At 41.0% G+C, this 25,638-nt stretch overlaps 1 protein-coding gene across 1 annotated transcript in view; it reads right to left on the bottom strand.

Moving 5' to 3' along the window:
• DNAH12 (dynein axonemal heavy chain 12) overlaps positions 1 to 25,638 on the bottom strand; it is a 169,013-nt gene that overhangs the window by 5,381 nt on the left and 137,994 nt on the right. Inside the window, exons 61-69 of the mRNA XM_077821355.1 lie at positions 25,301 to 25,445; positions 15,941 to 16,091; positions 15,317 to 15,570; positions 13,976 to 14,116; positions 8,137 to 8,274; positions 6,894 to 7,127; positions 5,335 to 5,523; positions 3,280 to 3,383; positions 650 to 854 (exon numbers count right to left, since the gene is read on the bottom strand). Of these exons, the coding sequence (XP_077677481.1) occupies positions 650 to 854; positions 3,280 to 3,383; positions 5,335 to 5,523; positions 6,894 to 7,127; positions 8,137 to 8,274; positions 13,976 to 14,116; positions 15,317 to 15,570; positions 15,941 to 16,091; positions 25,301 to 25,445 (1,561 nt within the window). The remainder of the gene's footprint in view (positions 1 to 649; positions 855 to 3,279; positions 3,384 to 5,334; positions 5,524 to 6,893; positions 7,128 to 8,136; positions 8,275 to 13,975; positions 14,117 to 15,316; positions 15,571 to 15,940; positions 16,092 to 25,300; positions 25,446 to 25,638) is intronic.

Raw genomic sequence — 25,638 nt, 5'->3', positions numbered from 1 at the left:
AGGAGGTATTGTTTCATATTCTCTGTGTATATATAAAGTCTGCTGCAGTTTCCACGGTATGTATCTGATGAAGTGAGCTGTAGCTCACGAAAGCTCATGCTCAAATAAATTGGCTAGTCTCTAAGGCAGGAGAGTGGGTTTGTGGCGGGGGGGAAGGGGTGAGAAAACCTGGATTTGTGCTGGAAATGGCCCAACTTGATTATCATACACATTGTAGGGAGAGTGATCACTTTAGATAAGCTATTACCAGCAGGAGAGTGGGGTGGGAGGAGGTATTTTTTCATGCTTTGTGTGTATATAAAAAGATCTTCTACACTTTCCACAGTATACATCCGATGAAGTGAGCTGTAGCTCACGAAAGCTTTTGCTCAAATAAATTGGTTAGTCTCTAAGGTGCCACAAGTACTCCTTTTCTTTTTGCGAATACAGACTAACACGGCTGTTACTCTGAAACCTGTCAACCATCTTTGCTATTCAGTATAGGCCTAGGTAGTATTTGCAATTTTCCACAAAAAATTTAGCCATATTCTACACAACCTTGTTTAGAAAGTCTAGATATAAAGAGTCAATTTTTACCAACCCATGTCCAAATCATCCTTTAATTTTAAATCAAACAGAATTATTAGTAACACAATCCCTCTTGCTTTACCTGCAAGAATTTCAGCCTCGCTAGAAAATCTAGGATATAGCTCCCCAAAGGTTTAAGACTTGGGTATGAACGGTTAGCCCAGTTCTCGGCAACTTTTCCAACAAGCAGACTGCCGCTCAGGGCCTCTAGCTCAGAATCCATAACGACCAGTCCTTTAATGGCCTTTTTCAGATTTATTAAGGTAATACGTATAGTTCGGAGTAAACTAGAATTAAAGAAAATATCACAGAACTATCACTAAAATACAACAGGTTTGACATGATTTGTCAGACATGAAATCACCATCTCAAGAAATAATATTACATTATTGTGATGACTATGAAAAAAGTACATAACCAGGTTTTCCTCATTCACAACTTGCCATATTTGCAAAATTACAGATTGTGCCCATACTGTTGCCATTTAATAGACCTTTTCTTCTGCTTATCTAAATGTCCATTGAGGCACCATCTTCAGTGGTTATAGCATGTGACTGTCAGGGGACCTGAGTTCTATTCCAAATACTGCCACTGACTTGCTCTGTGGCCTGGGACAAATCTGTTAATTTGTGATGCCTTTTCTCCATCCCATCTTCCTGGCTTCAAAGGGTTCTGTGAGGTTTAACTCGTTATTAAGGATAGGAGTCTGTCATGGAGGTCATAGATTCCGTGACTTTAATGGACCTCCATGACTTCTTTGGCTTCAGCCCGCCACAGTGGCAGGGCTGGAGCAGCTGTCAGCCCCCACTCAGGAGCTGTGGTAGGACTGGAGCAGTGGTTGGTGGTCAGCATCCAGGTCCAGAGCAGCTTCCAGGGACCGGAGCAGCAGTCAGTCAGCCCTCGCCACAGGAGCAGCAGCCGGAGCAGTGGCTGGGGCTGGGTCAATCCCCAGGGCCAGAGCAGTGGCCACCACCACAGGATCAGCCACTGGGGCTGCAGCAGCTGCTGCCGCCGCAGGAGCCTGAGTAGCCCCCAGTGGGGCTCTTACTGTTAGTCCCCCCACAGGGTATTTTTAGTAGAAGTCAGGTTGCAGACTTACATGAATTTTGGTTTATTGCCTGTGACCTGTCCATGACTTTTACTAAAAATATCCATGACAAACTCTTAACCTTACTGATTATGAACTGTACAGAACCTGAAATGTCTAGATGGAAGGTGATATAGAAATTCTAATTATTTTCAACTAGTTAAAAATAGTTGAGTCCAAACCAGAACCTAGATCAAAGCATCCCTGAATCCAAAGCCAGACTTTTCAGCTTGCCTCTGTCATTTTAATGGGCTAAGGCAAAATTCCTGATCTGGAATCCCCCAATCTTTGGGAAAATTCATGGGGAGATCCAATGCTCCAGTGCAAAGTCCACCTCTAGCTTAAAAAAAAATAGAACACTATGCAGTGAATATTGTTGGGGAAATAATGGTCCAATGGCAGCTGTATAAGTTCATCTCTTTCTGTTTACGTAAAATAAAATATTTCTGTTAAAATAGTCGAAGACCTAATGGGGCATTTTGTTTTATGCATTACTTTGAATTTCATAGTCTCTAGCCTATACTGTCCTGGCAAGAAATTAAAACCACAACCCTAAAAATAATAGAATCACAGAAGTGTAGAACTGGAAGGGACCTCAGTAGATCATCTAGTCCAGTCCCTTGCACTCAAGGCAGGACTACATAATAACTAGACCATTACTGATGGGTGTTTGTCTAACCTGTTCTAGAAAAAACCGCCAGAGATGGAGATTCTACAACCTCCCTAGGCAATGTGTTCCAGTGCTTAGCTGGAACAATGTACAATATGTGTATGGAGTAGATGGGGAGGCAGGTTTCAGATAACAGAAGAGAGGGAAAGGAGTATGTGAGAAATAAGGGGAGTTTGGAGAGTGAATTAAGGGATCTGATAGAATTATGGGAGTTCTTTATGAGAGAATTAAGGGATAGAGGGGGAAAGATGAGCAGAGTGAGGGGGAAGGTCAACAAGGAGAAAAATAATGGTGGCAGGAAGAAACAGGGAGCAGACAGAGACAAAATGGGAGAAAAAATAGGAATTTGGGCAAAGTGGGATGGAGACTGGGGACCCAAAGGAAAAAAAAAGAGTAGAGGATTATGGTTGACCGCAAAAAGAGAGGAGGTGAGGGTATAGGAAGAAAGGGGGAATCAGGGAAGAGAGAAGGAAAGTGATGGGGCACAGATAGGAGCAGGTGAGAAAATAATAAAAAAGAGAGAAATAGTCAGAAAGGAGGAAAAAAGGAAATGATACAAGCACACGAAAAATGAGACCAAAAAGAAGAGGATGGATGGAATAAAGAAATGGAAGTGAAAAATAAAGCAATACAAGCACAACCCTGCAGATGACTCATTACCAAACTTTTCTTTGGACCTTCCCCCCATTACATACCTTATCCCCCAATTCATTTGCCATTTAGATATTTTTCCTTAAATCCAACCAATATTCTGTCTTGCCTAACAAAGGAAAAGTTCTGAGAATGCAGACACTACTGCAGGCAATTAGAACTGAAGCAAATAATAATAATAAAATAAAGGTCTTCAGAATAAAGAGTCTATAAAGAGACCACACTGGATGCCTGGCAGAAAAGGGATCTGCTGTGAATGGGTTGATTGAAAGTACATTTGAATTAAATTAATTAATTCCCTTACTTGTTAAACCTCTCCATTTCTTGCACCAACACAGTGTTCATACTTTCCTCATATCTCACAGGATACTTCTGTAGGGAAGCTTCAATGTCAAAATCATTTGGAAGCTGCAAATGTCAATATATTTGGACACATTTTGATAAGTGCACATTTTAATTTACAATGGTTTCAAAGCAATATTAAAAGCAAAGAGACCCAAAGTAACCACATAAGCTCCATGGTGAATGACTGATATTCAGTAAAAAGAAAAGGAGTACTTGTGGCACCTTAGAGACTAACCAATTTATTTGAGCATGAGCTTTCGTGAGCTACAGCTCACTTCATCAGATACATACCGTGGAAACTGCAGCAGACTTTATATATACACAGAGAATATGAAACAATACCTCCTCCCACCCCACTGTCCTGCTGGTAATAGCTTATCTAAAGTAATCGTCAGGTTAGGCCATTTCCAGCACAAATCCAGGTTTTCTCACCCTCCACCCCCCCACACAAATTCACTCTCCTGCTGGTGATAGCCCATCCAAGGTGACAACTCTTTACACAATGTGCATGATAATGAAGTTAGGCCATTTCCTGCACAAATCCAGGTTTTTGTGCAGGAAATGGCCTAACTTCATTATCATGCACATTGTGTAAAGAGTTGTCACCTTGGATGGGCTATCACCAGCAGGAGAGTGAATTTGTGTGGGGGGGTGGAGGGTGAGAAAACCTGGATTTGTGCTGGAAATGGCCTAACCTGACGATTACTTTAGATAAGCTATTACCAGCAGGACAGTGGGGTGGGAGGAGGTATTGTTTCATATTCTCTGTGTATATATAAAGTCTGCTGCAGTTTCCACGGTATGTATCTGACGAAGTGAGCTGTAGCTCACGAAAGCTCATGCTCAAATAAATTGGTTAGTCTCTAAGGTGCCACAAGTACTCCTTTTCTTTTTGCGAATACAGACTAACACGGCTGTTACTCTGAAACTTGATATTCAGTAAAACACCCTACTGAATATTGGTTGGTCAATAAAAATATCTTGAACATCATTGAAAATGTAAAAATAAATGTAAATGTTTTAATGATTGTGAAGTTCTTTACAATATTGAATTGACTTTTCCTCCAGGTTATTTGCTCTGATTTCTCTCCCTTCTACTCTTAGCTGCTCAGCGACACTTCCCCCACTTTAGATATGGCTGTGGCTCCCCACAGTCTGATAAGCACTTCACTTTCACTTTGTGTTGGACAGCTTAATGCTCCCCACTGAGTTTTTCCCAATGCATAATGAATCTTAGGAATCAGAGATGTAGCACAAGGATAGGGAGAGAAAGACAGACCCATACTTCAAAGTCAATGTTTTATTTCTAAAAAATCACTATTCTATTCAGGTTATTGTGCCATGCCCATCACCATGGTATCTGAGTACTTCCTAATAAACAAGGAGATTTAGGTTAATTGGACAGGGTTAACTTTCTATTCCACTCCCGTCCCTTGTGCATGAGATCTGTGAGAGTTTTTGTTTGTTTTCTGAGTAAGTTAATGTGTATTTTTCTTAAGGAAAAAATGATCTTATGTTTGGAATGGAACTTGTTATGATTTGCTGTAGTTCTTATGGAGAATGAGGAACATGGCACAGCATGGGGCTAGCCCCCAAAAGAGCCCTATCTCCTGCATACATGAGCTTTGCCCTTGCACAATTCCATTATTTCTGAGGAGTGTAGGTGTCAAAGGTGGTCATGGTCCTTGAGGAAAAGTCTTTTAGGTATCCTGAGCCCAGGCCATTTAATGCTTTGAAAATAAGAACCAAGAACTCAAACTTAATGCAATGTTCTAGGGTAGTCAGTGGAGAGAGTAGAGCTGCAAGTTGCTCACTAACTATATTTGTTGCTGAGACAGTGTGTTGTTGCAAAGGAGGTGAAAAAGGCATTTCTGTGGTCACATCCTTTGTGGCCCAATCGTCTGTCCAGTTGCCCACTACCATTTTCTCAAGGAAGAACATTAAGCTGGCCAGGTAATGGTGGGAGTATTTGTTATTCTAATCAATTATTATGCTATTTGTCTTTCTACATTACCTTAATGAGAATATCATCAGCAATTTCATACAGAGTGCTGTCACCACCTCCCGAGGAGACTCCCTGCGTGCTTCCTCCTTGTGTTAGTATCAGAGATTCAAAGAGGAGTTTTGTTTGCTGGAGATCCTTTGAAATATCCACATTTTCATGCAACCCAAACACCTCTGGCTGTTGACTAAATGGAAGATTCTATGGCAAAACATATTAAGTAAACAATATATTTAATTAGATAAATCAGTTCATTAAGGGCCTGATCTTAAGCTTATTGATGGAAAGATTCCATTAGTTTCAGGGGACACTGGATCAGGCCTAGAACCATGATCTCACCAATAGTGAATCCCTTGACAATGGCTTTCTAGTCTTTATACCAGGCCCTATTATCTACCTGTTGATCTCCTCATTAAGTTGTACAAATTCTGGAGTGCAACAAAGTCTAGGGTGTTTCAAATCACAAAGCACTTTAGATCACAACATACCTGCAAAGGAGCCAAGGAAAGCAAAGAGGATGGGCATCAAATGAAAAATGAAGCACACATAAAAATGTTATTTTTAAATGTCGAGAGGCTCAGACCCAGGAGGGTTGTCTGCTTAGTGTATCATGTTTGTAACCTCTCAAGGCTTTGCCACTAACCTTTGAAATTTTTGTTGATCTGTGAATCCTAAATAAACTACCAAGAAAAAATTACATGGGAAAAAAATCCCATGCATGACCAATAGGATCTTGGTAAACTGTTTCCCTTTCTCATTTCCAGGTTATCCATCTACTGCACAATTCATAATTCCAGAAACTTGTTGCTAGAAAACCAACTCCTGTCCTCAACGCAAGACAGCAAGATTTGAAGCACAGTTCTAAGGAGTAAATGCTCTAAATGAAATTACCACCTCATATTTCACCCAGATCCGTTTGTGGTTTGATGCTGTCTTATTTCACAGTCTAAGGAGAGTCTGGCGAGGTCAGTGCTTAGAAAGGAGACGTCTCAGAAAACACCTAGCACAGCAGAGAGTAACATTTGTGATTCAGTGTTATAGGATTCTTCTCCCTGGAACCGTACTGAAGCAATGCATGGACTTAGAGCTCACCAAACATCTTAAGGCACCTTTTGCAAAAGCAGGAGTGCTATCCCCAATGTTCTGCCAAATTCCAACTAAAAGTAATTACATTTGAGCTGCCTAAATTCCCTTGAGGTTTCAGTTAGATGTATTCTTTACTTCCTATTCAAAATTAATGGTGGACTGTTCTATAGCTTCTGTGCTCTACCCCAGAAGTGGCTGTATTTCAGTGATGTGAGGTACTAAGAGAATTATTATTTTGTAATACAATTTAAGATCCTTGGAGCAAAGGCATTATAAAAGAGCTAAACATTATTGTTTTAGATGTTCCAGCATTTTAATATTAGAAAATGAATTTGTTACATTCATGCAGAAGTAATTTTTTAACATTAATGGAATATCAAATTAAAAATGACACATCACTGAAAATATTTTATTTTTGCAACATTCACTAATGTAATTAGACCGAATATTATGTGAGCTTCCATTTTACAAAGAAACCAAGTTACCTTAATAAATTCAATGTAGTCCTCATAGGTGCCTTTTGGTGGTGCATAGTAGTTGCCACTGGGAGAAAAGGCGAAGCATGGGTTTTCAATTATATCTGGATTATAAAAATCATCCAGCATAGTCATTAGTAAACGTCTGTCCCAATCATCTGTCACTCGTCCTCCATAGTTACATTCACCCGTAAGGTAAGATATAGCTTCAAATGGAACATGGTCATATTCATTTATGAATAGCTGAAACAACGAAAACAAATCTAAGACACTTCACCACCTTGAATCCCAATTAGGCTTGTAAATCAAATCCTATAGTTAATTAGAGACACAGTGTGATCTGCCTTTTATTATTAAATAGGAAAGGAGCAGAGATGGGCCCACAAACCCAACGGACCCTTCCATGGAGAGGCCTACAGAGCAATAGTGGAACACAGTGTGGAGAGAAGAGTATGCTCTAACTCGTACAGAGCTACAGTAAATGTTTTCCCCTAGTGCAGCAGCAAATTCAAACTCTGAAGTCTTCACTCAGGTAAAATTCCCATTTGAGGTTAATGGGAGTTTTATTGAGTAAGAACTGGGCAGAGACCGAAAGATTTGTCCCAGAATTAACAAATCATCCAATCATTCTTACAGTATTTACAATTGTGCATATTCTGAAGCCTGATTTTTCTAGCAAAGGCATGTTTCTTTCTTTTACCAAGTCTCTTTGGATGCTCAGAGTATCTTGCTTTTAACCTTCAGAATGTTTGTCTCTTTCAGTGACTCATCATAGTTTTTTCCAGCAGCTCAAACTCAACATTTCTAATTCCCACCCTAAATTCTCTGGACTCTTGTCTAGATTGGTCAATTGGTAAAATTTTCTCAGGAGTCCTATAGAGCTAGTCAGACAGGACAGCCCTGGCCACTTGCTGTGTATCAAAATTTCCTTTGACTAAGAACTGTGAGCAGTTTGATGGTATCTACTAGTTTGATGGAATCTACTCAATAGTGAGACCTCCTTTGAAATATAGTTTTAACTCTGTTATACTGAGTTCCAAATGGCTCTGTGAATTTTTTTTTAGAAAATTTATCTAAATCTAATGAAGAATTTCTTATTTTTATAAATATAACATGGTCTATGTTATTTATCTTTGTCTCAATAGCAAAGAAACCTGAACTAAAGTTGTGGAAACCTGTTTATGATTGTGTGTTTGAGCATTTAACACGGCCATTTCTGTATTGTGGAAGCAACAGTAAATAAAGACTTTACCTGCAGCTGTCTGATACTGATTCGCAAGTCTGATTCATTAAATCCATATGGGATATTCCAACCAAGAGGGCCAAACTTCTTTCTCTCCTGAACAAGAGCATGAAAAAAGCAAACTCCAAAGAGCAGTTTTTCCCATGTCTTTAAGAAAACAACAACAAAAAGTATTAACTGGCATGACTGCGTATGGTTTTTAATTTATGCAGACGGCTGAAACAACAAAAGCAGTTTGAAAAACATTTTATTAACATTTTAAATTCTCTGTTTTGGATAAAAGTGTTAGACTATGACTAGCATGAGGTTTTGGTTTTTTTTTTAAATGTTATTAGATAACAATATGGAATTGACAGTTAATATGTTAAAGCCTATTCCTGCAATCCCTGACTAGTAGATATAATGTTTACACCCCTGAGTAGTAACACTGAAGCTATGGGACTACTTGGGGATGTGTGCACTACACTGAGTTAAGGGTTTGCAGGGCTGGACCATTATTTATTAACTAAGGAAATGAAGGTTACTTACCTGTAACAGGAGTTCTTCAAGATGGACTCTGCATACTCCCATCTGACTGGTGCAGCATGAATGGTAGAATTGTACCTAGCAGTGTTTGTTGGGGTGCTCACATGTCTCTCTTGCCCTTCTCCTCAGGGAGCACAGAATGTTCCTGGGCAAGGTTATAAAAGGGGCATAGCACCACAGCCGCTTCAGTTCCTTCCTCTGCAACCCCAGGTCTTTTGATAAGTAGGACTCAGAGGCAAAGGGAAAGGTGGGCAGAGAGCATGAATATGCAGAGTCTATCTCAGAGAATTCTGGTTACACGTAAATAACCTTCATTTCTTCTTTGAGTGTCCTCTGCATATTCCTATTCATGGGATAGACTAACAAGCTGTAACTCAGACCCAGGATGGTTGGAACATGGAGTCCTAATTAAAAAAAAGATGGCAAAACTGCCTTGCCAAATTTTGCATCTGATCTAGATTCTAAGCCTAATGTCTGGTGCTCAGTAAAAGTATGGACTGTACTCCATGTTGCTGCTCACCATATTTCTATTAAGGAATATGTCCAAAGAATTTGATAGCAGCTGCTTTTCATCTAGTAGAATGAGCTCTAATTCCTTCAGGAAGAGGGAGACTCATCATCTTATAAACATCCTCAATACATAATCTAATCTATCTTGAAAGAGTATGTACAGTGACCGATCTCCTTTTATTCCTTTTTTCATAAGTGATTAACAAATTGGGAGATAGATAGAACTAATTATTTTAGGCAAAGTAGAAAGCTAAAGCCCTTCTAACATCTAGTAGATGTTATCTAGCCTCCCCACCTTGAGTGTGAGATTTGGGAAAAAATACTGGTAACATTATAGATGCAGGTATATGAATATCTAACAGAACTTTTGGCAAGAATCTTGGGTATGTACAGAATATTATTTTATCTTTGTCATAAATATAAAGGGAAGGGTAAACCCCTTTGAAATCCCTCCTGGCCAGGGGAAAGCTCCTCTCACCTGTAAAGGGTTAAGAAGCTAAAGGTAACCTCGCTGGCACCTGACCAAAATGACCAATGAGGAGACAAGATACTTTCAAAAGCTGGGAGGAGGGAGAGAAACAAAGGGTCTGTGTGTCTGTCTATATTCTGTCTTTGTTGGGGATAGACCAGGAATGGAGTCTTAGAACTTTTAGTAAGTAATCTAGCTAGGTATGTGTTAGATTATGATTTCTTTAAATGGCTGAGAAAAGAATTGTGCTGAACAGAATAACTATTTCTGTCTGTGTATCTTTTTCGTAACTTAAGTTTTTGCCTAGAGGGATTCTCTATGTTTTTAATCTAATTACCCTGTAAGGTATCTACCATCCTGATTTTACAGAGGTGATTTCTTTACTTCTATTTACTTCTATTTCTATTAAAAGTCTTCTTGTAAGAAAACTGAATGCTTTTTCATTGTTCTCAGATCCAAGGGTTTGGGTCTGTGGTCACCTATGCAAATTGGTGTGGCTTTTTATCCAACATTTCCCAGGAAAGGGGGGGTGCAAGTGTTGGGAGGATTGTTCATTGTTCTTAAGATCCAAGGGTCTGGGTCGGTAGTCACCTAGGCAAATTGGTGAGGCTTTTTACCAAACCTTGTCCAGGAAGTGGGGTGCAAGGTTTTGAGAAGTATTTTGAGGGGAAAGACGTTTCCAAACAGCTCTTCCCCAGTAACCAGTATTTGTTTGGTGGTGGTAGCGGCCAATCCAAGGACAAAGGGTGGAATATTTTGTACCTTGGGGAAGTTTTGACCTAAGCTGGTAAAGATAAGCTTAGGAGGTTTTTCATGCAGGTCCCCACATCTGTACTCTAGCGTTCAGAGTGGGGAAGGAACCTTGACAATCTTTATTAAAGACAGTAAATAGTGGGTGTGCCATCAGCGCTTGTAATTCACTTATGCACCTTGCTCAAGTGATAGGTATCAAGATGACTGTCTTAATGTATAAATAGGGTATTTTACAACTCCCCAGAGATTCAAACAGATGTTGCACTTAGTGTAAGCACTAAATCCCGAGATGATATAGGCTCTCTAACTGGTGGAAATAGATTATTAAGACCTTTCAAGAATCTTTTGACTACACCACCAATAAAAACCAATTTACTATTCCCAGAGACATGGTATGCTGAGATCATTGAGAGATTAACTTTGACTAGGGTGACCAGATGTCCCGATTTTATAGGGACAGTCCCGATATTTGGCGCTTTTTCTTATATAGGTGCCAATTACCCCCAACCCCCGTCCCGATTTTTCACACTTCCTATCTGGTCACCCTAACTTTGACTGATGACAAAGAGAGATCCACTCTTTTAAGATATAATAAGTACTCCAATATATAAGTAATTAGAGCTGTATATGGATCTATATCATACATGGAAACCAACAATAAAAAGTCCTTAACTGATAGCAACATTCTGTCCTTCTACCAAAAGAACATTTGCTAACCTCCTATGCTCCTCAGGGAGAGTATTCATGAAAGACAACATTTTTCCTGACAAGATGGCATTGATATCTTGCGATTACATCTTAATGGTTCACTGTTCTCCTATCTGAAGTGGCTGAGGAAAACATTCAGTCTTTTCCCTTCCTTATCAGAGGGGATAAAATAGGCCTGAGCACGCTTTCATCTATGCAGTGCAGCCTCTACTATCAATGAATTAGGAGAACGGAGATATGAAACACAGCAAGACCCTCCTGGGAAAACAGGAAAAGGTCATAAGACTTTTTTAACATAAGCTGAGCTATTAGGGTCATTCCAAATTGCTTAAAACTGGTTGAGACAATCCTTCCAGTAAAGGATTTGTCTAGTTGCTGCTTCTAAAATGTGAAGATTTCTCAACAGGAATCAAGGGAATCTCTAATGTCCTTGGAAGAACACCACATCATCTGAATGTGACGAAGGAGCAATCACTCCTACACTTCTGTAAGGAGAAGTAAAGTTCACAGAGTCTGGATGTGACTCTTGGATCTCTAGCAATTCTTCTTCCTCAGATAAAATGTCTCTTACAACTGTAGATGACCTATCAGGACTCTGATGTACCATCAAATCCATATCCTTTGGGTCTGATGCTTGAATGTCTTCAGTATCAAATTGGCAATTACTATATCTAGGAATACCCTGAAAAGGTACAGGAGAAGGCCAGTGAGACCACGTAAAGTCATTCCCAGCCAATGGGAGCTGTGGGAAGCGGCATGGTGAACCGCAGCCACTGGGAGCTGCGGGCGGCCGTGCAAATGTAAACAAATGATCTGACAGCCCGCCAGTGGTTTTCCCTGATGGGCCGCATGTGGCCTGTGAGCCACAGGTTGCCCACCACTGACGTAAACCAAGGTGAAGCCTGACAATCTGGTCAAAGCCCTATACTCTGATCTGGCTGAAAATATCTCTGCCCATACAGATCTGGGAGAAATGACTGAGTTTGCTTAAATTGACTGAGTTTGATTTAAATTTCTTCTTTAGATCTGTTTTCCAATCTCAAGCCATTCTCAGTCCTGAGGGAAGTAGAGTTAATAACCTGCTAGGCTGAATAAAAGATAAATAGAAAAAACCCTTTTTCTCAAGACCCAGAAGGAGTCTTAGGTGGTGCAGATATGGGAGAAATTCTAACTTCTTCAATCTGCCTTCTATTCTCTGAAGGATTATCTATTTATCCAGTATAACCTTCAGTTCCTATTCAATTGACACACATGGATTCATTACTGACCGAGAAGGAGACAGATCCGATTGATGAATCTGTGCTATAACCACCAACTATTGTGGTACCGTACTGGAACCAGACCGCAAATCCTCAGTAGTCAGATCCTTATTTTTAACTTTCATAACAGGTTCTTTCATCTTCTCTCTCAAATCCGGCTCTTTTGGATCTGAAACAATCAGATCCAAAGAGCATCTTCTGGTTTTAGACAGAGAATCATCATTTGGGGAAGGTTCTTTAAATACCAATGGATCAGATGGATCTTTTCTCACAGATTGGTTCTTGATAAAAAGAGGCCAACACCAACAAGGATGGAGTCTTGTGCTCACTATTACCGCCTTGTCCTTTTCTTGTGGATTGCTCTAGAATCAGAGTTCAATCCCACGGTCTGGTGAGCAGTTTTGATCATTGGGCACTTCACACTTCTAGATTCCTTAGTGCACAGCACCAAAGACGAGTATTTAATTTTCTTTCTTCCAGACTTGCTTGGAGCCAATGCAAGCTTCTAAGATTTGCTAGAGGCTTGCTCTCTCTTGGTTGCAGGCAATTTCGCTGACAGAGCTTCCTGGAGTAAGACAGTCTGAAGCCTGTTCTGTCTTTCATTCTGGGCTGATGTCATGATGGTTGAGAAGATCAAGTATTTTGAAGGTGAATGTTTTTCGACCAATTATGATAAACACCATGCATGTGTTTTGGCCACCAGAAACACAGCTAGGCATGAGACGTACCTCTTAAATCCTAGCTTTTTGGTCTTCAGCTGTGTCATCTTTTTTTCCCCCAGCACTGAAGAACTTATTTCTAAACTAAACCTAACACTAACAGACCAGCCTAACTATATCCAAATAATTATAAAATATATGGATCTGGTAAAATTCTGGAGCAGCTCTACCTTCGTTCAGCTGGTTGCAGTTGGAGGGAACTGAGGCCTCTGGACTGCCACACCCCTTTTATATCTTTGCCCTGGAACATTCCCATGCCTCAGAATGGTATGATGGCTGGGTTTGACCCCTACCTCCCTCTCTGCAACTTGTTTAGCAGGTGTGTCTCACTAATGGGCTAGTGGGACCCTGATGTTTGTTTTCTCAGGTTTTGCCTGGAAGGAACTTAGTTCATTGTTTTCTTCAGTTTCCATTTACCTATTGTAGCTCTATAGGAAGGAAAGTTCTCTGCGCTAATAGTGCACACTGAGGACATATCTTATCACAAACCCATGTAAAGAGCTGGGAGGAGTGGCCTACAGGCTGAAATGAGCGGTATGGTGAAGCATGGCTCATTCATGCCTCATTCTCACAAGGATAGGACGGGTTGGGGATTTCATTTCAGAAGCATATTTCATCGGCAGAACCCAGTGGGGTTGCTCTCAGTCTGAGGAACCATAATTGCCATTAATGTAGGAATCAACCAAGTTTGGCTAATGTTATTGCAGTGTAACTAGCGTGGGGATTTCCATCTGACAAAATGTTCATTTAAGCTATAACCATGTGTGAAGTATTTTATTCACTAATCATTTAGTCTCTGTGTAAACGTTAGCTCATAACTTTAGGGAATGCTTTAGATTAGAACCTTCTGGACATAACAGTGAGTAAATAAATATTTCAAAAGTGTCGAAGAATGAGCAACTTACCTGCTCCTTTCCAGGGCACCCAGAGAAGAAGATGGAATCAGAAACTGGATCTGAGAGATAAGACTGAAGTAGATTTAACCGGAGACCTGTAGGTGATTCATTTGTCATCTTTACTCCATTCTGCAGAATGGTTACGGGAAACTAGACAAAATAAATAGCAACACTGCAACAGGAGAGTATGGCGATGGCAAAAAAAATAATAAAGTGAGATATTTCTGTAAAAGTATAAATATATTTGTATTTTTAAAATAATTTCTTGATGTTCAAAGTCCTATAAATTAAATATACATGGGCTAAATTCATTCCTTGGATGCAGGTGTGCAACCTCTCATGGACAGCAATAAAAGCTGTGTGAATGTGTATCCACAGCCAAAATACAGTCACTTCTGTTCAGCAGACTTACATTCATGCTAAAAATGTTTAAAAGCCTGCTCTGTATTTTTATATTTTCTAATATCATTAAAAAGAACAACTGTCCTTTGTTGATGAAATTATGTATCCTCTCACATTACTCTTCCCTTTGTATGCTCCCTCTCTCATTTTTACACCTTTTATCATTACTTCCTCCTACACCTGGAAGTCTTTCTGATCTCGTGCACCAAGAGTCTGTTCTCTCTTCCTTCAAATTCTCCTTAAGATTTGCTTTTTCCGAGAATATTTCTACCTTCTCCTCCTTCCCAATAAGTATGTGTTTGCATGTACAGAGCCCTAGCTTGTAGGCTTCTCAGAGGAAAGAATGTGCCTTAAAATGTTTGCAGAGCACTAAGCAAATTTATGGTACTACATAATGAATTTAACTATATATATATACACAATATATATATAACCCTTTAATTGTTATATATTTTAAAATTCAAATTTGAAAATGTTGATATTTACACTATTAGATGAAAACAAGGAGCTGCGCTTTCACTAAGAACAGTACATTTCTGAGACACAGAGTGTTTCATCAGGATTTGTTCCAAACATAGTCAACAGCAAAAATCTGGACCTGGATTTAGAGCAAAATTAAATAGACTTTAGGAACTTTCTCCTCTTAAAAGCAACAAAGGTACTTGTGGATAATAAAACATATCTATAAGGCAGAAAACACCATTGTTTCTTCACAAGAAGAGCATGTCTACATTCTGTTCTAATATATATCGACTGTATTTTGATTATATATATATATATATTCACAACAATCCTTTAATTAGAGAGAGATATTTTTTTAAATGTACACCCACTTTTCGTGTACAAGTTTGAAAATCCAAGCCAAAATTGCAGTGTGGTTATTCTATTGTGGAATACAAAATGGTTTATCATTAAATGTGTAATTAGGTCCACTGGAAATAAAAGTACCTTGGGTGACGGATAACTGGTAAGCCAAAGTCTGAAGAATGGATGGCAGGTGTCACTATTAAATTCTTCACAGATTTTCTCTAGCATCGGCATCCAGGAGACAGCAAGATGACAATTCTGTAAACAAACCCACGTGCCTTCTTCCATTCCTTCTCTAATCATTTTTGCAGCTATAGGTCCTTGTCCCTGTCCCAACGAGATGGCTTGAAACTTATTTCCAACCATGTGTTTGTCATTTGCAAATTTCAGGAGACCTTGGATGAAACATGCAATCTTTTAGCATTTGTTAGTTTAAAAGACTGCTTTATATTTGATATTAAAAAAAGAATTATAATACTATTTTGTTAAAATCTGAAAGTTCAAAATAATTAAAAGAATTTTTTCACAATGCATTAAACTATTTGATTTTAAAATCATATCCCTTTTATTCTGCAAGACAAAATTCTACAAATCTGATTTGGTAGCGTTTTATACCCATTTGGCACAGGTGCAAATGACTCCATAAGGTGCAAAAAGGAGGAGAATCAAGCTCTTAATCTGAAAAACTAGACATTTTGACAGGTCTTTTTATCTGTCACTGATTCAAAGATTTAGTAAGGAAAGCATCCCATAGTGAATACTTACTAGACATGGGATCAGCTCCTGGAGACAGCACAAAGATTAGTGGGATTGTTGAATTTGAATCTAAGTAACTTTTTGATAGATCAAATGGTGGTGGCTCTACAAACTTCTTCCCCAGTTTGTCAGTTACAAAGATTGCTATTGCTGGACTAATCTATTTTAAAAAAAGCAAATATACTGGTAAGCACAAATATAACATTAAATCAGATTTGGTTGGATACACTGTATCATCTTTCATATTCATGGTAACCTAAATCATTATACAAACAGTGAGTTGGATACTGATAATGTAGCAAATTAATAGCTATATTTCACAGTCAATGTATACAGTTCACTTTCACTCTTGGGGACCAATCCATGGTTGCCCAGCAGCGCCAATATAAAGGGGCCAGAAATATTCACATGGGTCCACTGCAGAATACTCACAGTGCAAGCGGTGGGCAGGAGAGAAAGAAAGTGAAGGGCCAGCAATTCTGCACCGCAGCAAGATGGCCCATTGCAACCAGGGAGCAACTCAAGGCAGCGCTCAGGGTTGCTTCAACCTGCACAAGGGGCCAAACTGGCCACTCAGCAGCCCCAGAATTTAGAAGGTGCAAACTGCCTCCCCTCCGCCCCTGCACTGGATGACTCAGGGCCTTGGGACTCTTAACACTAAATTTGTAGAAGTCTCAGTAGGTTTGGAATTTGAGCTCATTTAACATTCAAAAGCTTGGAAGCTTATTAAATATTTCCATACTACTGAGGCCTTATCCACCCAGCTACACTGCACTAACTTGTCAATCCCCAAATAACTCCTCCAACAGACACCAAACAGGTTGTGTTCTTGGGTTGCAGGCTTCACCTCCAATAGCTTGGTCTCCTCTTCAGAGGACAACTGGGTGTACTCCCCCAGTCTCCTATGCTTTAAATGCCTACTTCCAGTGCCTGGATGATTATTTCCCACCCTATCAACAAGAAACCCAGCAACCCCTCACAGAATCAGGGGATGGTAGAATGGAGTGGGGGTGAAACATCATCTCAGTAGGTGAGGCATAATGTCCTCACAAATGTTTTTTGTTAGTTGCAGTTTTTTCAGGCTGTAGAGCACAATGCCAGGCCTCAACTAGTTGCCATTCAGTGTGACACAAGCACAACATATATCCATTTTTGCTGACCAAAGTGGCTGTTTTCCCATAAATTCTAGTAAAAGTCTCTTTTTGCCATGAAAAATGTATATAGCATGTATAGTTCTCCTAACTACCGAGACCCCTTATTGCTGTACAGATAGATTCATGAGGAAATATACTTATGAAAAAACCTGCATGTCAATTTTTATTCCAAATATTAATTCTGCAATTTTACGTGCTGTGAAGTACTAAATATAGTCAATACAGATGAAAAATAACAACTTGTGATTGTCCTTACAGTCTTATGACTCAGACAGTAAAAAAAAAATTAAGGGTTCCTGAACATATATTTGAAACAATCAAACAGTATAAGAATTTAGTATCACTAAGAAGAAGAAAATATTAAGAGATCAGTAGTACTGGTAAAACAATACCTCAATTTTACTTTTAGAGTCAAACTGATCATTATAGATGATGACTGAATATATAACATATAGGCTAAGGATATTTAGGTAAAAGTAGAACACATGTGATCACCTGCACAGCTATGTCACTGGTTTCAGAGTAGTAGCCGTGTTAGTCTGTATCAGCAAAAAAAACGAGGAGTGAAATTCTAGCAGTTTGAAGTGTAGGGAGAAAAGAAATCTTAACAGAACTTACTGCATTTAGGTTCCATTTAATCAGTCTTGTAGTTAACAGAAAGAATAGTTACTTGCCTTACAGTAACTGTGATTCTTCAAAATGTGTTGCCTGGTACACATGTATTCACATGTCCACTCCTTGGGCAGTGTGCTGGAGACTACTATTTTTTGCCAGCATTGTCACGTGTGGTTGTTCAAGTTGCTGTTGTGGAATCTAGTACAAGGTTAGGGTTAGCTGATGCCAGGAATGATTTTTGCCATGTTGATCTTTAGGTCCAATCTGATAAAGAGATGAAGGATCCAGTGAAGGATCTGATACATGGAGCACCCACTTGCTGCAGTGACTTCCCTCAGGTGAACCAATCATCGAGGTATGGGTGTAACTGTATTCCCTAATTTCTCAGGCGGGCTGCTACTACTGCCAATTATTTGGTAAAATTTCTTGGCACTGTCAATAGTCTGAAGAGGAGGATCTTGTATTAACAGTGGGAATCTCCGACTTGGAATTGTAAATATTTTCTGTGTATGGGTGATATTCCACGATATGAAAATAAGCATCCTGGAGGTTGAGAGTCATAAACCAGTCCTAGGGATCTAAGAATGGGATCATGGATACCAGAGTTACTATCTTGAAATTGAAGTGGCAGATGACAGCACTGAGTGATCTCAACTCCAGAACTGGATGTCAGCCCTCCTTTTTCCTTGGGATCAGGAAATAATTTGAGTAAAACCCCTTCCAGAGTCACATCTTCCACTGCTCCAAGATTCAGAAGTGAATACACCTCTTGTCATAACAGACTCTTCTGAGGAGGGTCCTTGAAAAGAGATGGGGAAAGGGGAAGAAAGGAGCATGTGGAACTGCAGGGAACAGCCCGCAGAGATGGTCTCCTTAACCCAGTGAGCCAGTGTAATGAGGTTCTGTGATCACTGAAAATAACGACAGCAATCCCCAAAGTCTGTATGTGAGTGGGAAGGGGTAAAGATCTTCCAGGCATTCTGTAACACTGCTCTTCACTAAGGTGTTAAAAATGATTACGTCAAGGAAGTTGCAGGATGTGAGGCAGAGGATGTAGGTCTCTTTCTCAGCGACTCCAAGAAAATAGTAACCCCGTGATGATCCTGGATGATGAAACTAGTATGTTGTAAATCAGAGGTCTGATATGCTTCCTTGTAGGAGATAGTATGTAAAATCCTAGATACCAGAGAGTAGAGTGAGAATCTTTTAACTAATGCAGGGCCTCATCCATCTTGCTTAAAATGCTACAGCCCTTGAAGGTTTCAGAGTAACAGCCGTGTTAGTCTGTATTCACAAAAAGAAAAGGAGTACTTGTGGCACCTTAGAGACTAACCAATTTATTTGAGCATGAGCTTTCGTGAGCTACAGCTCACTTCATCGGATGCATACCGTGGAAACTGCAGCAGCCCTTGAAGCGAAGCTCTTCTATTGTTGTATTTACTTCCTTTGGGATGCCTGAGGACTGTAACAAGAAAGCTCTCCACATGGTGATAGATGTGGCCATGGATATTGCAGACATATCTGAAGCATCTAATGCTGCCTGGAAAGACATTCATGCTACCAGCTACCCATCTGAGATTACTGACTTCAGTGCCTTTCTGCTATCCTGAGGAATCTTGTCTGGGAAGTCTAACACCTTATACTAATTTAAATAATCACACCTTACTAGATGTCAGGGACCATAGGTCTTGAACCCTGATCCACAGGGCTCTTACGAGCTAGGCAGTCCCAACCTGCCACCCTTGAACAGCAGCTGAATTCTAACAAAGGATACCAGTCCTGGAATATGATTGGTGGAACCTGGGGGTCCTGACTGGTTCCAAGTTTCTACTTAACCCAGGAACAGGAAGTTGTTCATGCAACTGGGTTCTCCCTGCTCAGGATTGCTTCCCCTGCAATGTCTACTCCTACAACTTGCTGCAGATCTTCTGGTAACCTGACCCTGCCTGCCTGTGATTGACTCTCTCTGTCTGACCTCTGGCCAGTCTCAGACCCTGACCTCCTGGTATCTGACCTAGCCTGACTCCTGCTCCGACCAATAGGTCAGACTGCCTACATTCCAGTCATGACACTAACAAGGACTGATAGTTAGCTATTCGTAATTACAGGCTAGCCAAAGAATAGTTTTTCCTGACCACAAGGTCAAACCACCCACGTCCCGGTCATGACACTAACAAGAACTCAGAGTTAGCTATTCATAATTACCGGTTAGTCAAAGAATATTTTTCCTGACAAATAAATCTAGTCACTTTGGGGGTTTTTTGTTTGAGGGTGTCACTTTTTGTTTATTCTGTTGCCTAGTTCTTTTGTGGGCCACTGCTACCACCGGGGAGCCTGGTACAGGATGAATACAGTAGTACTCAAAAACATCTAATGTCACCTGGAATCATTTGTCTGGATTCTTGGAAGTTGCTGCAATAGAAATTGGTGTTTACCAGATGTTCTTCGCTAGCTCCGATAATGCTTTGTTAACTGGCATCACCAGGCAATGAGGCATGGAGGCGTGAAAGATATCTAGGAGTTCTGAGATGTATCCTGTATCACCCTCCATAGGTATCTCAAATTAATTCACTATTAAGAGAAGCAGGTCTTGAAAACTTTTATAATTGTTAGGTTGACAGGGGGTTGCAGGCACCAGTGCTTCATCCAGAGAAGACAAGGAAACAGCAGTTGGCATCATCTGCCCCTCCATGGTAGGATGCTCTTCTTTAGATACTTCCTCCTGTTTTTCAGCATGCTGGACTGCCACCTGAGTCCCACAAGCTCCCTAGGATGGAGTAGGGAGGTGGTCCTAACTCTGGATTGGTGTGCGAATAAAAGGTACGTAGCAGGCTGCTAGCTCCAGGGAGCCCAGTAGGCCAGGGACTGGATGTTATTAGAGAAAGTGGGGTGGAGGGGGGGGGGGGAACTATCAGGAATGCCTATCCCTGGAACCTCTGGACCCATGTGGCACACAGAAGGTTCTTTACTCTGTCAGATCCACACATACATAGGTGCAGACTCCGTGAGAGCTCCAGGGACGGAGCAACCGCGGGAAAAAAATAGTGGGTGCTCAGCACCCACCAGTTTAATCAGCTGTGGCAGCCGCAAATCAGCTCTTGCACATGCGGGGCCCACCAGATCAGCTGTTTCCAGCAATCAGCTGTAGAGCGCAGCTGCCTATTAGCTGTTTGGTAGGGAGCCAGGATGAGCTCTTTCGCAGCATGTGGCTGCAGTTCCTAGCCTGGCTCCCACTGCAGGTAAAAGTGGTACCTTTCCAGGGCAGAGGGAGCAGGGCACCATTTAGGGAGGGCAGAGGGGGCTTCTGCTCCTCCCTGAGTTTCCTACCACAGCTGAGTGCAAACAGGAAAATGAACTGCTGCTCCATGTTGTCACCGGAGGAACCTGAAGCCTTTAGCTGTGAGCTGAGCAAGAAGTTGCTTTGGTTGATAGGACTGTCCTCCAGGAGCTGGATCAGCAGTTCCTCCCTCACCATCGGCTCGAGGCTGTGGGAAGTGTAAATTCCCCGTTGTGCAGGCTGCTGTTGCTCTGTAGCTGCGAGCAGGAGAGCTGTCTGTATTGCTCTGTCCATCTCCACTCCTTCATACATAGGGGAGCCTTTAATGAGGTTCCCAAATGCCCCCTCAGGCTGGGCAGCTGAGAGCCTGTGCACCTTAGAAACCCCCCCAGCGCTAGCAGCCCCAGAATCAGAGGGGCAGTGGGCACACAAAGCACTCCATATGGGTAAATATTTCCTTGTCACCCGGCTGATAGGATGAGAGCCAGGAGAGAGCAGTTTCTGGCTAGCCTTGGGAAAGAGAAGGGAACTGATGAGTGCTGATCTCCTTAAGTCTCTCCCACAAAGGTGGTCAGTTTTATTTTCAGTGTAACAGTCAATGCTTCCTTTATACATTTCAGTTGCTCCTGATGGAAACCATAGGAAGTTATTGTACATACCTCTGCTTCTCAATCAGAAAATAAAATCTTTCATGAATTAGTCTATGGACCCTGGGGACTTTTTTTTTTTTACAATTCCTGGAGAGCTCTTAATTCTACCTGGCGTTACAGCCTTAGAACAGGTCTCTTTAGTAAGTTCCTTAATATTTGAGTACGCTCTTGAAAATGACATTTTTTAGAGAGCAAATTTTCTTAATAACATTTAAGACGTATAGTGTCATATTATATTTTCATTAAGGCATGGTTAAGAATCCTCCAGTTGGGTCACTGTAGATACATACTCAGGATTTCTATATTACATTATAAAATGAACGGTTTCCAGAGGCTAAAACAGGCTTTTAGATCAGTGATTTGTAAATGCAAGTTCAATTTTTACATTTGTTTTTTATGTTTTGAATCTTCACACCTTTAGTACCTTAAACTGGAGTGTGTTTTCATTTGTGCAGGAGAAATATCAAATGCATTGTATAAATAGATTTAAGACTTTATTTCTAATTACTGAGTAACTTAATAGGAAAAGAAAACACATTGCCACTGGAAAAAGGTGATAACATTTGTATTTACAAGAAATACACCTTCAGGTGTCTCAGAGCTGATAGAAAACAAACAAAAGGCAGTATTTCTTCACACAACACACAGTCAACCTGTGGAACTCATTGCCAGGGGATGTTGTGAATGCCAAAACCTTGATACCTCCATTGCCCCCATCACCACACAGACATGAATGGATTTAGCCTAGGAGGCAGGGAAGTATCAGCCCCATTTGGAAGGTGGGATCTAGGGCACCCAGAGGTGAAGTGATTTTCCCACGGCTAAGCAGGGAGTCTATGGCAGAGCAGAGAATCAAACCCAGAACATCTGAGCCCCAGGCCTTTGCCCTAACCACTAGGCAACCCTTCCTACATTGAGGAGGGGAAACCTCCTGTGCCTCTTTGAGTGAGTGGGTTGGGGCAGGTGCTAGACAGGGCCACCAGGAGGTGGGGAGCAGGGGCAGGCCTTTGGGGGTGTAGTGGGGTAGGGGCTTGGGAGAGGGGGCAGAGTCAGGGTGGCGCACCCGCCAGCAAAACCAAAGGTCAGCACCTATGCACACACATCATAAGAATAGTCCTTGGAAAGTAAACAAGATACCTCTTTAATATGTTTGGAGACTGATTAAGAATTTCTTAGCGATAATTTCCTTTCTGTTAGCAGTGTCTCCCACAATGCTAGCTGTCTGGTCTGTTTTCCTTTCTCAGCAGTTCACAGAGGCGGATCAGCTTTTTGGTATTGCATGGTCTGGCCATGACTCCTCTGCTCCCATTTTCTAACACATTACTTATTCCCAAGCCGTAAAATTTGCATAACTTTGCTAACACATATTCCAAAGATATTAACTATGTACATTAGATGAAGGAATATTGCCATATGGCAATGATTCCAGTCAATATTTGACACTTGACTCATAAGTAACTCAGGATGACTAGAATTTTGGGAGACACTGCTAGCAGAAAGTAAATTATTGGTAAGAAACTTTCAATTCTGCAGCTCAGCATCTCCTACAATTCTGGATGTCTGGGAAAAGCTGTAGGGAGGATTATGAAACAAAAGTTCAGTAGGAAAGAAGTAGTCCCTTTTTTGTAAGCTTGCTCAAAAGTCTATATTATTTCTGTGACTCCACCTGCGGCACCTTCCTGCCAAAGACAGAAAGTCCACCTTGCAGTACTTAATGAAGGCGTTAGCTGTAGACCAAGTGGCTGCTTTGCAAATTTCCAAAATGGATGCACTTGCTTGTTCTGCACATGAGGTTACTAAGGATCTTGTAGAATGTGCCTTGATCCCTTCTAGGACAGGAACCTCTGATGATCTGTAGGCTTTCACAATACATAGTCTAAACCATCTAGTAATGGAGGACTTGGAAGCTCTGAGTCCCTGGCATTTTGGGTGGAAGGGCATGAATAGAGAGCCCAATCTTTTCATGGATTCTGTACATTTGAGACAGATTTTCAATGCTCTTCTGACATCTAAGGTGTGTGATGCCTTTTCAGTTGGATGTTGTGGTTTTGGATAGAATGAAGGAAGCACAACCTCTTGGGAAGTGTGGAAGGAGGAATATTCTTTAGGAAGAAAGGATTCTGTTGTCCTGAGCACCTGATCCTCTTGGAGCAAGCAATAAGGCTTCGGTATAGATAAGGCTGCCCGCTCCGACACTCACCTGGTCGATGTGACAGCTACTAGGAAACAAGTCTTAATGGATAAATAAAAGGCTGACACAGAAGTCAAAGGCTCGAGGGGATGGCTTTTCGGGAAGAATGGCATGACTAATGATATGGCTAATTGGACTGCTTGAAGGAATCCGGTTATCTGTGGGATGTCTGCCAGGGACCCCTAGGATCCTGCAAATAGCATGTTACTGAGAGTGGACACCTGACGTATAATGGTACTGGAGAAAGTCCAAAATGGATGAAATTCCTGATTTTGTGAAATTTGCATTGTGTTCTTGGCACCACTTATTGAATCTGGACCAGAAGGAGGAGTCCATTTTTAGTGTCAATACTCTCCTAGACAGAAGCAATGCCTTAATGAAAAGGCAGAAGCAGAATGGAGCAGGGCAGGAACAAGGCAGGAGTAAGGTCTGCCAAAGCAATTGGCTAAGATCTTCCTCATTGCACAGACAGCTTCCTGGTGTCCCCTTAAGTAGTGTGCCTGGACCAATCAGGATGCCGGGAGCACTGTCAATCAGGCCCTCTGTGGGCAGCATATCCTGTGGTGCTTGGGCCCACAAAGCTCATAATCTGTCAACTGCTGCTTTACCACAGCTGTTCCGTGGTGGTATGAATGTGGTGGTCGCTCAGGGACCAGCAGACCGAGGTTCTAGACCCATGGATCCTCACAAGGCTGATTTTTAAGAAAGGTGGTTGAGAGCAGGAGATTGAGCCAGAGCTCACCACAGCATCCCTGGGCAAAGAGCATTCATGTCCAGCGTGGTCTTGCTTTCCTGGATCCACAGCTGGCCTCACTGAATGGTCAGGAAGAAAAGGCTTGAAGCAAGCGTCCTTAGCCATCTGCACCCTTTTTTAAAAGGACTGACAGATAGAACATTTTTCAGGTATGCACCCCTCCGCAAGGCAAAAAAATAAAGCTCATGTAACTGTCTTTAAGCAATATATCTGCTTCACAGGAAGAGCAGTTCTTGAAGCTGGGAAACTTCAGTTCAGTCATGGCTAACTCATGGTACCATGAAAATATTTTCACCAAATGAAGAAAAAATAACTATATTACTATTTGCCAGTAGGCAAAACTATACTATATACACTAAATCCAACCTAATCCTAAAACTATATGCCTAAAAACTATACACAAAAAGATTTGGTGATTGCACTAGGACATGGACTCTACCAAGGTCTCACAGCCACAGGCAGTAAAGAGGAACTGAGGGGCAGTTGGGCCCACTCCATCCTTTATGGCCTGGGTACAGGAGCACAAGAACACTCAGAGTGCATAAGCAGCCCCAAAACATACTGGTAGCCAAAATATCTGGCTTTCAAGGGCATGGGGCATGTGGGTACCAGGAGTGGCATACATATTGGCAAGCACTCAAAGAACATAGTAACATGTAATAATAATTATCGAAGTGTACTACATGCCAAATAACAGTCTACAAACAAATGTTTCCATGTCCTTTTACCTTGTCTGATCTTAGGCACCGAAGAATGATAATCTTTTGTAGTTCATTCAACGTTTTATCCCATGGTTTTGGTAAGGGAACATTGTATGGCTCTTTGCTGTCATAGATTTTACGCCACTCACTTGCATTTTCAGAAATATGACTCCTAGAAGAAAAAGCATAGTCTGTTATTGTAAATGCCTAGAGTTTAGGTTTTCATTAATTCACTTGATTAAATTAAAAACAAAGAAATAGTGTCATATGCAGTACAATTAATAAAATCGATTCGACATGCATTATCCCCCTCTCAACCAGCCAAAAATTGTATATTATACAACTTCTTACCTGACTTCTGCGCT

This window comes from Eretmochelys imbricata, chromosome 7 (genome assembly GCF_965152235.1).
Source record: "Eretmochelys imbricata isolate rEreImb1 chromosome 7, rEreImb1.hap1, whole genome shotgun sequence".
In the NCBI taxonomy this organism is placed as follows: domain Eukaryota; kingdom Metazoa; phylum Chordata; order Testudines; family Cheloniidae; genus Eretmochelys; species Eretmochelys imbricata.
This window is presented reverse-complemented; position numbering and strand designations above follow the sequence as displayed.